This window comes from Taudactylus pleione, unplaced genomic scaffold (genome assembly GCF_031769625.1).
Source record: "Taudactylus pleione unplaced genomic scaffold, aTauple2 ptg000828l, whole genome shotgun sequence".
Classification (NCBI taxonomy): Eukaryota; Metazoa; Chordata; class Amphibia; order Anura; family Myobatrachidae; genus Taudactylus; species Taudactylus pleione.
In genome coordinates, this window is record NW_028285230.1 from 1,848,691 (window position 1) to 1,862,345 (window position 13,655).

At 44.7% G+C, this 13,655-nt stretch overlaps 1 protein-coding gene across 1 annotated transcript in view; it reads left to right on the forward strand.

Moving 5' to 3' along the window:
- CPNE2 (copine 2) overlaps nt 1-8,691 on the forward strand; it is a 119,780-nt gene extending 111,089 nt beyond the window's left edge. Inside the window, exons 12-16 of the mRNA XM_088458387.1 lie at nt 2,263-2,317; nt 3,259-3,310; nt 3,511-3,644; nt 4,214-4,450; nt 5,720-8,691. Of these exons, the coding sequence (XP_088314513.1) occupies nt 2,263-2,317; nt 3,259-3,310; nt 3,511-3,644; nt 4,214-4,450; nt 5,720-5,827 (586 nt within the window). The 3' untranslated portion in view covers nt 5,828-8,691. The remainder of the gene's footprint in view (nt 1-2,262; nt 2,318-3,258; nt 3,311-3,510; nt 3,645-4,213; nt 4,451-5,719) is intronic.
- The last annotated feature ends 4,964 nt before the right edge of the window (nt 8,692-13,655 follow it).

A 13,655-nucleotide genomic window follows, 5' to 3' on the forward strand; every position in this document is an offset into this window, starting at 1 on the left:
CCGCTGCCTCCAGAAGCATGGGTGTAGGTCCTTGAATCCTCCGATTGGCCTGCACTGTAGGCCGACCTGAAGATGCAACAAACGATGTGCGGGAGCGCGCTATAGTGCATACACATAGGACGATTTGTCGTTCCAATTAGTCAGAAATTGGCAAATCATAAAATACATCGTCAAATGTGTAACTGGCTTTAATTTATGGAAGCCAGAATGAGGAAAATATTCCTCCATCACTGGGCTTCATAATGATTTCTACAGTGCGTGGGTGATCTCTGGTGTTCATGCATAAGCACTAAGGAATAACTTTACATGGGTCACAGCATTTCAACGAGAGGACTACTCTGCTTCAAATTAGGGTACCGCTGAGTCTGTGGGCACCAGGATTCACTTTCAGTGCACTTTCCCCTATTTCCTGACTTTGAAAAGGTTTTACAGTGTTTTACCAGGGAGGGGCGGGGCTTAATGACATAATCTGGCCACCGGCACATTGATGACATCACTGCCCTGCCTCCTCCCGAGGCTGAGCAACAGCATCTATAAGTGGAGGGGGGGGCTTTTTGGTAAATTTCCACTTATCCCTATCGGTGAAAGGGTTAAAGTGGTATTTTGGGGAAGGGGTGTTATTTGGTAGGAGAGAGTGGGACAGGGTTGTTGAAAGTTTGTCTTATATTGTGATATCACTGTTTAAACGACATAACTGCATTGCTCCCAGCCTTGCACTGTCTAGCTTATCACACAAGCCATATCAATATTATGCAGTACGCTGATAAAATATATATTTATGCTGGTAAATAATAGAAAGGCTAATCTCATGTTAGTGTTATGACGGGAATAAAAAGAATAACAGAAAAAAACCCAAGCGCTAATAAACATGTATATCAAAAATGTATAATAGAAAATGTATTATTAAATGGTACACAAAAAAACAAAATATAAGATAAATGTATAATGGAGCAGCAGAAAAAAGATGTGCTTGTGGAAGCACAACAAACGTACCTGAAAAACTGATAAGACACAGATTTTTTTTTTTTGTTGTTTTAAAGATATGAAATATATTATCTTTGTGATTTACTGAGTATGTGATTTTTTTTTTTTTTAGTCCAGTATCCCAAATAATTTTTTCAATTAGCGCCGGAATTATAATAAATTATTATAATAAAAATCTCGGAATACAAGGAAGTTGATTTATGTATATTGTAATTGTACCATAAATGTAGCACGTTATGACCTGCTGAAAGAAGTTTGCAAAATAGTTCCCCCAAAAAATCCAACATTTGAGAAGTGGGTACACAGTATAAATGATGCATTCTACATGTGCTTTTAACGTACCTAAATAAATATATATACTGTATATATTTTACTTCTGTTTTGATGGAATAGGATTTGCTCCATATCTGCGTGTTTGCTGTATTTCAACGTATTTAAAATTATGCTGTAATTTCTAAAATGTATATGAAACGCCAGTATGTACTGTATATACCCTAATACACTTTAAAACTAACTTTCCTCTCTTTCATAACCTATATGTCATACCACGAACCTGACGCGATACTAAGATTCCCATTAATATCCAAAATATAATACTTGTGCCTACGTGATTCATCATTTTATACCCTTATTCTTTTTTTTTTGGAGCTAGCAAGATTGTAAAAACTTCTGGCACAACAATGGTTTTGTACATTTTTACATAGGGCACACACTGTTTTACAGGACGCGTTTCTGAAGGCATTTGATGATGGCAGTATGGGTGACTCTCCGTATACGCAACACAGAGCTACTGTAGATATGATAATCCCCCCCCACACAAGACACTGTCAAATGTGATGTGTGTGCAATAGTTACTGGAGAGAAAATGGCTTCCTGTCACATGACAGAACGTCACCTTTTTTATAGCCTAGTAATTAATGTGGCAGAGGGTTCAGTGTCCTGTAATCTAACATATTATTATCAGAAGGAAATGAGGATATTTAGTAATTACAGCTACCACCAGACTGGAAGGTGAAATGCGTTGTTCTATATATGAAATAGTGGTAACAGTGTTTATAGGTCACATACTTTACATCAGCCAATCAAGATGTTGGGTGTCACACAGGGTTGTATTATTACTGTATATCCAAATATTATTCCAAAATGGTGCTTGTTTATGTGCACATCTATTTTTTTTCTCTAGTGTTTAAGATAAACCGGTTTTAATTTGTAATAAGAATCTGACGGGAAATCATGTGAATGTTTTCATACTTAAAGTTGTATGTTTTCTTCTTTCAGGGATAAACTGTTTCCTGCACTGGGGTTTGGTGCACAGCTACAACCAGACTGGAAGGTAAAACGCGTTGTTCTATATATGAGATGGACGTAGCAGTGTTTATAGGCCACATTGCTTCAGGGTTCCAGAAGTGAGATGTAGGACAGAAAATAGACATATGTTCTCCTGTAGTAAGTCAACACAAATGGTGGGTTATATTCTACCGATAGGAGCCACTGGGGAAAAACTGGCTCCATCTCTCCCTGCAACCATCACCGGAGCTTATAATGGATGGGAAATACTGTTTCTGTGTCACACTGGGGTGCTTGGGCTGTGAAAGCACAGGGCAAAGGCTCTTACTGAGCGGAAGTACTCCTATGTGTTTTCCCCTATGTGTTATGTAATGTGTCACTTAGGAAACATTTTAACCCCATCTTTCCAACCACTGTAAAAGACCCCTTGCAAAATATGCTAATGTCTCATCCGCCATCTTTTGCGCTGAGACGCCCACCTACAGTGTCTGCTCACATACAGAAGCAGAGTCACCGTTTGCACATAGAACCTCTTTGTAAGACATCGGGGCCTCTTCAGCTGCGTACGAATTTGCAGAGCCTCATTACAGCACACCCAGATAACTGTCCCAACATGCCTGCTTTTTTTCTAACCACCCTCCGTTACCTACCCCTAAATGCTGGCCACCTGCCACTCACTTTGCATATAAATCCTCTATGCAACCGCCGTTGCTAATCCATCACTGCACGTATCCGAAATCAACATTCGGTCCATCTCTATATCCGGCCCATTGTCCTTACAGCTCCTGGATGCCGGGTTTAGTTTTTCCCAGCTTACACCGGTCATTTTATCATGTCAGTGAGATAGCTGCCCAATTTCCTATAGCGGTTTTAGTAAGGGTTTTACAGCACAATGAAATGACACATTTAGCATGTGGCTGACATGTAGTAAGAGTTTGCATGGGGTCATGTGACTCGAGGGCCTCATTATAACCTTTTCTCTTCCAGGTGTCTCATGAATTTGCCATTAATTTCAATCCCACCAGCCCTTTCTGCTCAGGTTAGTCCCTGGATACGTATGTCGTTTTATACTCCAGCTATTTATACTTTGTATCTTATGCACAATTAGACTCCCTAAGTGTCTCCGATGATGGTAGCGTTGTGAATTTTTTGGATCCCTCTTTTTAAAGTGACTTGTTCTTCTTACAAATGTCCACTATTAAAATAAAATGATAATAATTCACCTCTGTCTTTCTGTAGGAGTGGAAGGCATTATAGAAGCATACTCTGCTTGTCTTCCTCACATACGTTTCTATGGGCCAACCAATTTTTCTCCGATCATTAACCATGTCGCACGATTTGCAGCTCAAGCAACGCAGCAAGAATCAGCAGGGGTAAGTTGTTGGGACGGAGCTGTAAGGTGGAGTTAGTATGTACCCCTACGTCACTTATGCCTTACTGCCACCCTGACTCCATCCATAATCCCAGCTGTCTCCTGCAGTCTTGTCAACTTTACCTTTGAAATATTGTTAGACTACTTTATTTTCTTATCTAAAATGCAACCGGAACTTCTCTCCATACTCTCATCTCCAACCTGGACTACAGCAACCTCCTCCTATCTGACACTCTCCTCGCCCATCCATTTCCCACTTAAATCCATCTTACATGCTGCAGCTAGACTGGTTCTCCTCTCTTGCCGCTCCACATCTGCCCAAACCACTCTGCAAATCCCTACACTTGCTCCCTATATTCTTAAGAATCCAATTCAGATTACTAAGCGGCAATCTCTGCTCTGGGTCCCGCTGGCATTCCCTTTTGTAACTCTGTGCAAAATTACTTTGATAAAATCTAATCTGGGGGACAGATATGCACTTTACTCCTTAAATGTCTCACTTTGAACCATTGTAACACAGGTAAAGCATCCACAGAGCTTCATTACATCTCCGGTGTTTTCTTTTTGCAGCAATATTTTATCCTCCTCATTATAACAGACGGTGTTATTAGCGACATGGATGAAACCAGGCATGCTGTTGTCCAAGCATCTAAGCTTCCCATGTCCATCATTATCATTGGGGTGGGAAATGCTGACTTTTCTGCCATGGAGTTCCTCGATGGGGATAACCGAATGCTTCGATCTTATACCGGAGAGGAGGCATCGCGGGACATTGTACAGTTTGTACCATTCCGGGAGTTTCGTAATGTAAGTAAATGTCTATGGACGATCTGGTGTTAGAAGTCAGATGGTTGGGTCTATAGCAAAGGCAGGAGAGGTGAGGACCGGGACGAGCATCGTGCCTCAGGCAGCAGGTGGTGGCATCATTACTATTTATCATGGTGCTGCTTCTGCTGGCATCTCCAGGCAAACATTATGCAGTTGTCAATCCAATCTGCAGATTATCAGCGGATCGGGCTGGTAATGGCATATTGTATGGACACGAGTGTTCAGCGATTAGACAGTCGGCCATGCTGAAATCTTCCAACATGCCCAACTTATCCGAGCATTGGACAGCCGTATCCGACAGTGTATGCCGACCGTCCAACATTTCCCCTGTTCCTTCACAGGGGAGAAACTGGGGAAACTATTCCTCCCCAGACGACAGACATTTTATCTGGCAGTGTATGCCCAGGATAAGATGGAGATATCCGGAAACTGCTGTGTGAGCAGTGCTATCCAACATCCTGGCTTCACACCAGGGCCGGCTCCAGGTGTTGTCGCGGCCTGTGTGGAGAGGGACTCTGACGCCCTCCCACCCTGCACATGGCTTAGCCGCATGTGACTGAAAAGGGGTGTGGCCTCATTACCACAGGCCATGCCCCATAAGTGACGTAAATTTGAGGCGTGCCCATATGGCACACCTTCCATTTAACGTCAGGCTGGGGGTGAGCAGAGCACTCATTCAGTAGCTGGGCTGTACCCTGCCCTTTCCCTCCATGAATGGATACGCGCGGAATCCATTCCTCTTCTCCGGAGCAGGCACAGTTGTGGTGGTGGGGGTGCCCAACCTCCCGACCACTGGCGGAACACTTCGGCCCGCGGGTGGAACAGCAGGGCAGTGCCCAAAAACAGGGACTGTACCGCTGAAAATTGGGATGGTTGGGAAGGGTGTTCCTTCTATGGGGTGGCGCCCCTGTTCGACCGCACTGGTCGAACATGCCTCCAGCCGGCCCTGCTTCACATAATGGGCGGAAGTGGGATGTGTAGGGGAGGGGCTGTATGCTATAAAGGGCTGTAACCCTGGTGGACGTTTCCTGTTGTCTGCATTCCTCCAAGCTTCTGCTGCCTTGTGGTGGGTTACGGAAGATAAGGGTTCCATACAGGTTATGTTTTAAGAAGGAAAACAAATGGTCCTCAGGGATGGATTCACCTTTACTCTTGTACCTCTGATGCGTTAAGCTGATCCTTCTCTCCCATTCTAGCTCTGTAATTGTACATACCTTTTGATATAGATGTTTCCTATTCACTCTGCAGGCACCCAAAGAGACTCTGGCCAAAGCCGTTCTTGCTGAACTTCCACAACAAGTGGTAGACTACTTCAAGAACCACAATCTGCCTCCCATCAAGTCCGAGGGTGTATAACTGCCTGTGGTAACATCCCGCGTGCCCTGAAACCTGTGGGCTACAATGTACCAGACCAGCTATCCGTATGACCGTGTCTATGGCGACTGTCCGATACGAACACGCTTTCCTGTACTATTAAAGCCATCGTTTTGTCTTTTTTCCACTTCTGATGCCAGAGGTTACTGAGGCAAACCCAGACTGCACAAGGCCCTGACTAGGATTGCTGCTATATTTACCAGGGCATAATAGAGGAGTCTCATGTGTTCCCAGTTATTAGTCTCTGTATTTTCTGGGTGGCTGCCTGTGCGACAAGACTGATGATGCGTCACTTGCCGGCAGCAGGACAAGGCGCTGAGTTCTATCGTTTGTTCAGACTTTGAACATTTAAACTAGACAATCTCCTGGTGCTCTAAGCATCAGAATTATATATATATATATATATATATATATATATATATATATATATATATATATATATATATATAATTATACACAGCTTTCTCTAAGTAGTTACAATAATATAATTTCTGAGCTACAATAACAGTAGACCATCTCCTGCACTGCAGGTGCTCTAAACATCAGTATTTAATACCAAATGTTACCGATATAGTCTCTTTCCATATAACTATAGGTCTGTAAAACGACTTGCCAGGGCTATGGGAGAATACGCAGCTCTGCATTTCAAAAAATGTCTTTTCATTGCCAGAATTATCTGTTTCTTGTGCCAGTTTTATCATCAATATTTAGTACGTTATTTAATATTTGTAATATTTTTGGATACATTTGTTGGTGCCATGTTTAAGGACGGTGTCGATATACAACATATTTGTAGGATAATGTAGAGGAAAGCGATTTTGTGGTTACAAGATAAAACATTGCAGCAGCAGCCGCTTATCACTGTTACGTGGTGGAAGTAAAAGAAAGTAATTTTGTGCTTAGAAAAAAAATAATGTTAAAGTACAAAAATATGCTCCCTGTGTTGTGACATGGATGTACTAAAAAGGAAAATGCGGTAAAACCCCCGAAACACATTTTCCATATGTACTAAGCATCACATTCCGGTGCTTTGTCCCAGTGGGCTTCTTATCGGGACGCATATCCTAAGAGGGATCCGATTGGATCCCACCAATGCGACCCGCAGCCGGCGGCCTTCTCCACATGTGCTGAAGGACACCAGAGGGACTCCTGGGTGTTAAACCCGGGAGTCCCTCTGTCTGGGGGCATCGCTCTTATAGGGAGAGCTGTCCTTTGCAATGTAAATTGCATTTCTAGGTACATACATACCGCAGTAATCAAACGCGGTATGTACCCAAAGAGAGGCGGGATGTACCGCAGCGCGGAAGCGATGCTTAGTACATCCTGTCCATGAACTATAGCTGCACATAAACTAAAAGTGCAATGGGAATTTGTACAGGTTTAACTAGAGGGCAACTAGGCCGTTAAACCTCATAAATTATAGTAAATTGGTTTATGGGTTAATGTGTGGACCACCGTTGAGAAAAACCCCTCTCATTTAGCAGGATTCTCCTATACAGCACTATCGGAAAGGACTGTATTCAGGATAAGATGGCGGCTCTCTAGGATTTTCAGGATATTGCCGTCCCATGCCGTGATCAGAACATTTGACTCGATTTGCAGTTGGGTAGGAGGTACTTCCATCAAGAGACCATTAAAAATAACAAACAAAAACCGGGGGCATGGTCAATGCCCTCTTTGATGTGGTCACATACATGATGGGCTGTAGCGCATACTAACATAAAATGAAAAATGCCCATTATGGCTAGTTATAATCATAGTCTGTAGGCAATTTGGGTAGCGAGCCCCTTTTTAGACACTGTAGTTTGTATTAACCCCTCCATGCATCCTTTTATCAGGTGCCTATTTCTAATTCTTATACGTTGACATTTGCTATTTTACTTTTTGCTTTTGCAATGTAATTGCATTTTATGACAGAAGCCAATTTCTTCAGTGTCAATAAGGGTGAGTACTGTATTATATGGAGAACCCTAATAAAATGCAGACCGTATCACGCCGGGCTCTGCTAAGCAAGGTGAAAACATATGTTCATTTTTAATATGTATATATCACATGTGTAAAAAAAATATATATATATATTTACACTGCAGCCTTTCACCATCAGGTGGACCAGGAACTGAACAGACTGCACGGAAAGGGTTAATGTGATTTCAGGACCATTGTGTAGATATCAGTGCAAAGTTTCATGGCCCCGTTACACCTGACAGCCTTGTCCATTGCACATAATGGCAAATAGGAACCATCCAAAGGCCACTACACAAGATGACGTTATTTACGTGATTTCCACAAAGACAGGTTATTAAACAGTCATTCAAGTGTTGTTGAACTACAACTTCAAGCATGCTATCTGACATACAAGTCCCGGGGCACTTTGACAGCATAGGGCAGTCGGTGACACCTGGGTTGCCTAAATAGTCTTGCAGGATCCTTAATACAGTGGAGACCTCAAAATGTTTTGCTACACCGCAGAAGAGGATGTGTTCTACTCTCTGCCTTTCACTGCCTGTGTAAATAGGTGTTTGTATGGCCCTGAATGTTGGCAGGGTACAGAGAAGGTGCTTTTTCTGGGGGGGAGTGGGATCGCTGGGCCCTTCTCTAAATTCTGCCTGGTGTTGCCATGTTGTGTCATAGACTGGGATCAGTAAATAAACTGAAAGCCAAAGGTTTTGCATAAGAACAACTGTATGCAGTCGGGAAGCTGGCGGACCTAATCCCGACAGGCGGCTTCCCGACTGCTTTATCCTTGCAAGGGTTAAATGACAGGCGTCTAACTCTAGACGCCTGTCATTTTACCGAGACCGGCGCCCGGCATCCCGATCGAAGGGATGCCGGGTGCGGATAGCTGCGGGGGGGGGGAGGGTTAGGTTTAGGGCTTCCGGGGGGGACTTAGGGTTAGGCACCCCCTGGGAGGTTAGGGTTAGGCTAGGGGGAAGGAGGGTTAGGGTTAGGCACCTCCCCGGGGGACTTAGGTTTAGGCGGCAGGGAGGGGGAAGGTTAGGGTTAGGCACTTAGAGGGGGGATTAGGGTTCGGCACTGAGGGGAAGGTTAGGGTTAGGCACCCCTAAGGGAGGGTTAGGGGAGGGAATTAGGTCAGTCTATACTTACCTTAGGGACAATCAGGATTTTCACCCAACCACCGGACTTAAATCATACTAATTCCAGAACAACTATTATATAGCTAGTGGTCATCCTGCATCTCTCCAGCCCTTGTAGAACCACAACTGTTGCAAATGCCATTCAGAAATAGCAGATGCACAGTTTGCATCCCTCTGAGTTAGCCTTTCCAGTTAAGATTGATTCTATACATATATAGTATATATACACATTTGTACATTTTTGTATATAGACCTGCCCTATTGGTCAGGGTCCATGGATTTGTAAGACTTGTGTCTGAAGCTAAATAACCTTATCCTAATTAATAGTCCTGCACACAGCGCTGGCTGATCAGCCAGTAAGTGGAACAAGAGCTCCTCCTATTGGAGGAACTTGTAAGTAACAGATGTAACGTGTGTTTTTATGTCGAAGCTTCTATATTACTGTATTTAACTGTTCTGTTAACGCCTATGTATGTGTAATCTTTTTTTTTATAAGAAATGCCCTGAGGGGGAAAAAAAAACTATTCTGTCGCAGAATAAATGCTTAAAATATTGCTTTTTAATGAGTCGTACTTTTTTGTTACATTATGAATAACTCGAGCTGTGTAATTTTTGTTTTTTGTTCTACAGACCTCTGAATGGAGGTGGCTCGCAGGAGGTTCTGTATCGGGTATATACAGTATGTAGGCCTGTGATGTGTTGCACTTAAATTAAAAATGATGAATATAAAAGAGTTCGATGGTGATGAATGAAAGCATTTAGGGCCATTACTCCCTGTCATAATCCTGAGATTAGATATAAGAATGATTAGAATTGTAATTAATTTAATAGTTAACACTCCCCAGCTTTGTGGAGCTCCCTGGGACTGCAGGCAGTGATCGTGCTGAGCAAAATAATGAGTGGTTCCCAGGGACCCCTCACTTTAACAAATTGGGGTCCGACTCCACTGTTTCTGGGTCCCATCACATATTATGGGGTGGTGGTAAGGGCTGGCAGCAGTTGGGACAGTGCTGGGGGCAGGTAGCAACTGGGGTAAAGGGAGCTAAGGTCAAGCAGCAGTTGGGTAAAGCTGGGGTAAATGGCAGGAATTAGTTGGAAAAGAGCTTGGGTTAGAGGGCAGTAAGGGCAGGTAGAGCTTGGGGGTAAGTTCAGACAGCATTTGCGACATGCTAGGTGTAGACTGTAGAGAGAGGACAAGTGTAGATAGTAGTATGTGTGCAGTGGGCATCTATGCGGTATGTATGTCTGCAGTGGGTATGTGTTCAATATGTATGTGTGCAGTAGACCTGAGGCTCCGGCCCTGTAACTGACCTTCACAGTGCTCCTAAACCCAGGAGCTGCACAGTGCCCCCCGCAGACACACACAAACACCTCTCCCCTCCTCATCGTCATGTTCACACCCGTGTCTGATACTTACCGAGAGCTGCCTCTTCCTCGGCGTCAGAGCAGTGTGCGGCATCCCAGTGACAGTGGGTCAGGGTGCAGTGTGATCCCTCTGCCCTCCCCTGGCAGAGCCCAGAGGAGCGGTGGAAGCGTGGGAGAGAGAGACGGGGGCAGTCTGAAGGCTCAGGGATAAATGGCAGCCCCGCCTCCCTCAAGGCAGTAGGGGCTGACCATACTCAGAGATGCGTGAGGAGACAGGCGAGCGAGGCCGGCGGCATCACATGACCAGGAGGCAGAGGTCTCGGGCGGTTATTGGAGATGCTGTTGGTCTCAGCGATTGGTTGAGGACACAGTGTTTGGAGATTTGAGTTCAGTCAGCAGCAGCAAGAGAGGACACAGTGATGCAGGTAGGAGAATCAATGGACACCAGCTTAGCGTAGTGAGGGGAGAGTTAGTGAGTAGGGGTCCCAGCACTCAGACCCATCTCCATGTGTGCCGCACCAGCCACTGACCTCACCGCACGTCACTGGTCTTTTTACCCACAAACCTGCTCTGCCTTAAGTCATTCGTAACGTGTCACTGATGTTTAACACAATGCCAGTAAACCAGGGCCCTTACTAATGTCAATGCTACTTTTATCGATGCCGAACTAAATATTGAACAACCAGCATTCCACATCCGTTAGGCCAGAGGCTCCCAATCTCGGACCTTAAGGCACCCTAACGGACCAGGTTTTAAGGATATTCATGGTTGAGCAAAGATGGTAAAATCAAAAGACCTTTGCCCAAGCATGGTTATCCTTAAAACCTGGACTGCTGGAGTGCCTTGAGGGCCGAGTTTGAGAACCTCTGCGTTATATTTACATACGAGAACCACATCTGTCTACACCGGCATCATGTGTTTGCAGCTGAGTTAGAGCTGGTCCCAGGCACACATACACCTCTCTGGTGACGTATCACTTACTGGTCCACCAAGACGTAGTCATGACGATATTCAGCAGCATTAGTTAGCCGCCCCTGATTGGCTGCTTGCAGATAGACTTCTCCAGTTGATATTGAATTCATTAGTGCAGCTGGTACGATTTGGTCACAAACTGCAGCAACTGTGGTACAATCTCCAGTAATATGTAGCTATGTGAGGCTTGCCATCTGTCGCCTACATTTTGGCGTTTAGCTTGTGGACTGAGGTGCAGGAAGGCTGGAGACTTTGGGGGTCTTCATTTCTACAATCCAATTCTACTTAACATTTAACTAGCACCTTCTAGAAGATAATAGCTGGCATCTGGTTACTATGGGCAACATCTCCACTCCTAAAAACTCACTTTAGTAAATATAATACCCCTTTGTTTCTGGGAGCCAGTACTTGGCAGCATTGTATTGGGGCAGCTTAAGACACTAGATCAACCCACCACACTGGGCACTGAGTTGCCAGCAGGTTGTGTTTATGAAGACAAAGAACAGACTACTTTTGTGTCTGCAGCAGGTAACCATAACCCAGCAAAGCATAGATGCTAAAGCTGGCCACACACCTTAAGATGATCTTTCCAACCAGCCAACTAGTCATTTTCTCTCATACATTACCAATCAACTGTTTGTTCCAAAATAACGGAAAATGGTCATTCAGACAAGTTTGTTAGAGCCATTTGAGTTAGCCAATTTGCCAGAATGACTGTGTTTTTTTTGTCCATTTTCTGGCGTTTGGGAGCAAATGGCTGATTGTCATTTGGAACATGTCAGTGCCTAACACCCCCACCTCCCTGCACCTTAATCCTAACCCTCCTGGGGGGTGCCTAAACCTCAGTCCCCCCCAGGGGTGGCTAAACCTAACCATCCCCCCCCCCCCCCCCGCGGCTAAAGCTAATACCAATGTCTGGACTTTCAGGATTCTGACGCCGGTATCTTGATGTCCTTCCGGATATCGGCATTGGCATTATAATGGGCGGCAGGATTCTGGCGGCCAGCAATTTGACTATATCCCCTCCCAGACAGTGTACAGCAAAGAACATTAACCCTCAATTTGTTTCCCTAATAACGATCGTGGGCCTACTTCAGTCTGTCCCTAAAAAATACTGCAGTGCAATAAAGCAAAAGAAACTCCAGCAAGGGGGTAACTGGAGGCAATGATGGGCAGGGCTGAGAATGAAACAAGCAGGTAACAAAATTGGGGTTTGCTTTATGAAATATGAGTAGTATTATTGTACACAAACTCTGCAGTGTCAGGTACTTTGTCGATGATTATGAAAACAACTTATTGTTCTGGGATTTCAGTTGTCCCGTCTGTTTGGCCATTGGGCTGAGGGTGGTGGCCTGCAAAGAGATGGATGTCAACCTGGAGCATTTATAGAACACAGTGACAAGTGAACTGAAAACCCTCTTTCAAAAATATCTCTTCAGGCATCCAAAAATAAAACCACCTCATCGAGCCAATCAATAATCATTACACCATGCAGCTATTCTAAAAATAATCTGTAATCTCTATATTTTAGCCGAAAACAAAATCTATATTTCTTCAGGGTCCATAGGGATCCACAGGGATACCATGGGGATAATGTGGTTGGAGTGATCCAGGCACCAAACAGTTAAGCTCCACATATACCCCGGCCACAGGCATGCAGTTGTTCGTTTGGTGCGGCAGGATTCGGACGCACCTTTATAACAGGACTGCTCAGACAGTCCCAAGCTTTTTATTTTATGTTTTATTTTTTCTATGTTTTTGAGTTAGCAGTGCGGGTCGTCTGTATTAAGACGCATGCACTCGGTCTACCTCCGCGGGGCCGCAACACACGTAAAACGTCTCTGGTTATTTTGGCAGGTCACGGCAGAGTTTGCTAGCAACGATGCTGGGGCTCGGACTGCAACCGGACTCACGGAGATGTCAGGTAAGGCGATTCCTTGCTTACTGGAGTCGCACCGGAAGCTGCTGCAGTGCGGGCCTGCGTCCTCACTAGACCACCGTTGCCTTATCGTCTGATGCCGGGGATTGGCAGCAGACGCTTCTGTTGCCATGAGGCCAGCGTACCCGACCGGTTGATGCATCTTAAGGGAGGTAGGCAGCTCCTCCCCCAACCCAGGCGCATATCCATCAAGTTTCCCACGTCTGGGTTGCTCCTTCTACTCTCCTCGTGCATATCAGATGCTTACAGTCCACTATTGGTGCTCTGCTGAAGCGGTTTGGTCTCTGGAGATTTTTGGTTAGTCTCCCTCTCCCCTGGGTCAGGTATACAGGTGCTCTATATCCTACCAAGCGTCATGTTTTGAGTAGTTGATTCGGGTGCAGTAGGTATTACTACAAATCTCAAATCCTGACAGCGGCAGCCGGACAAGGGTGAAGAT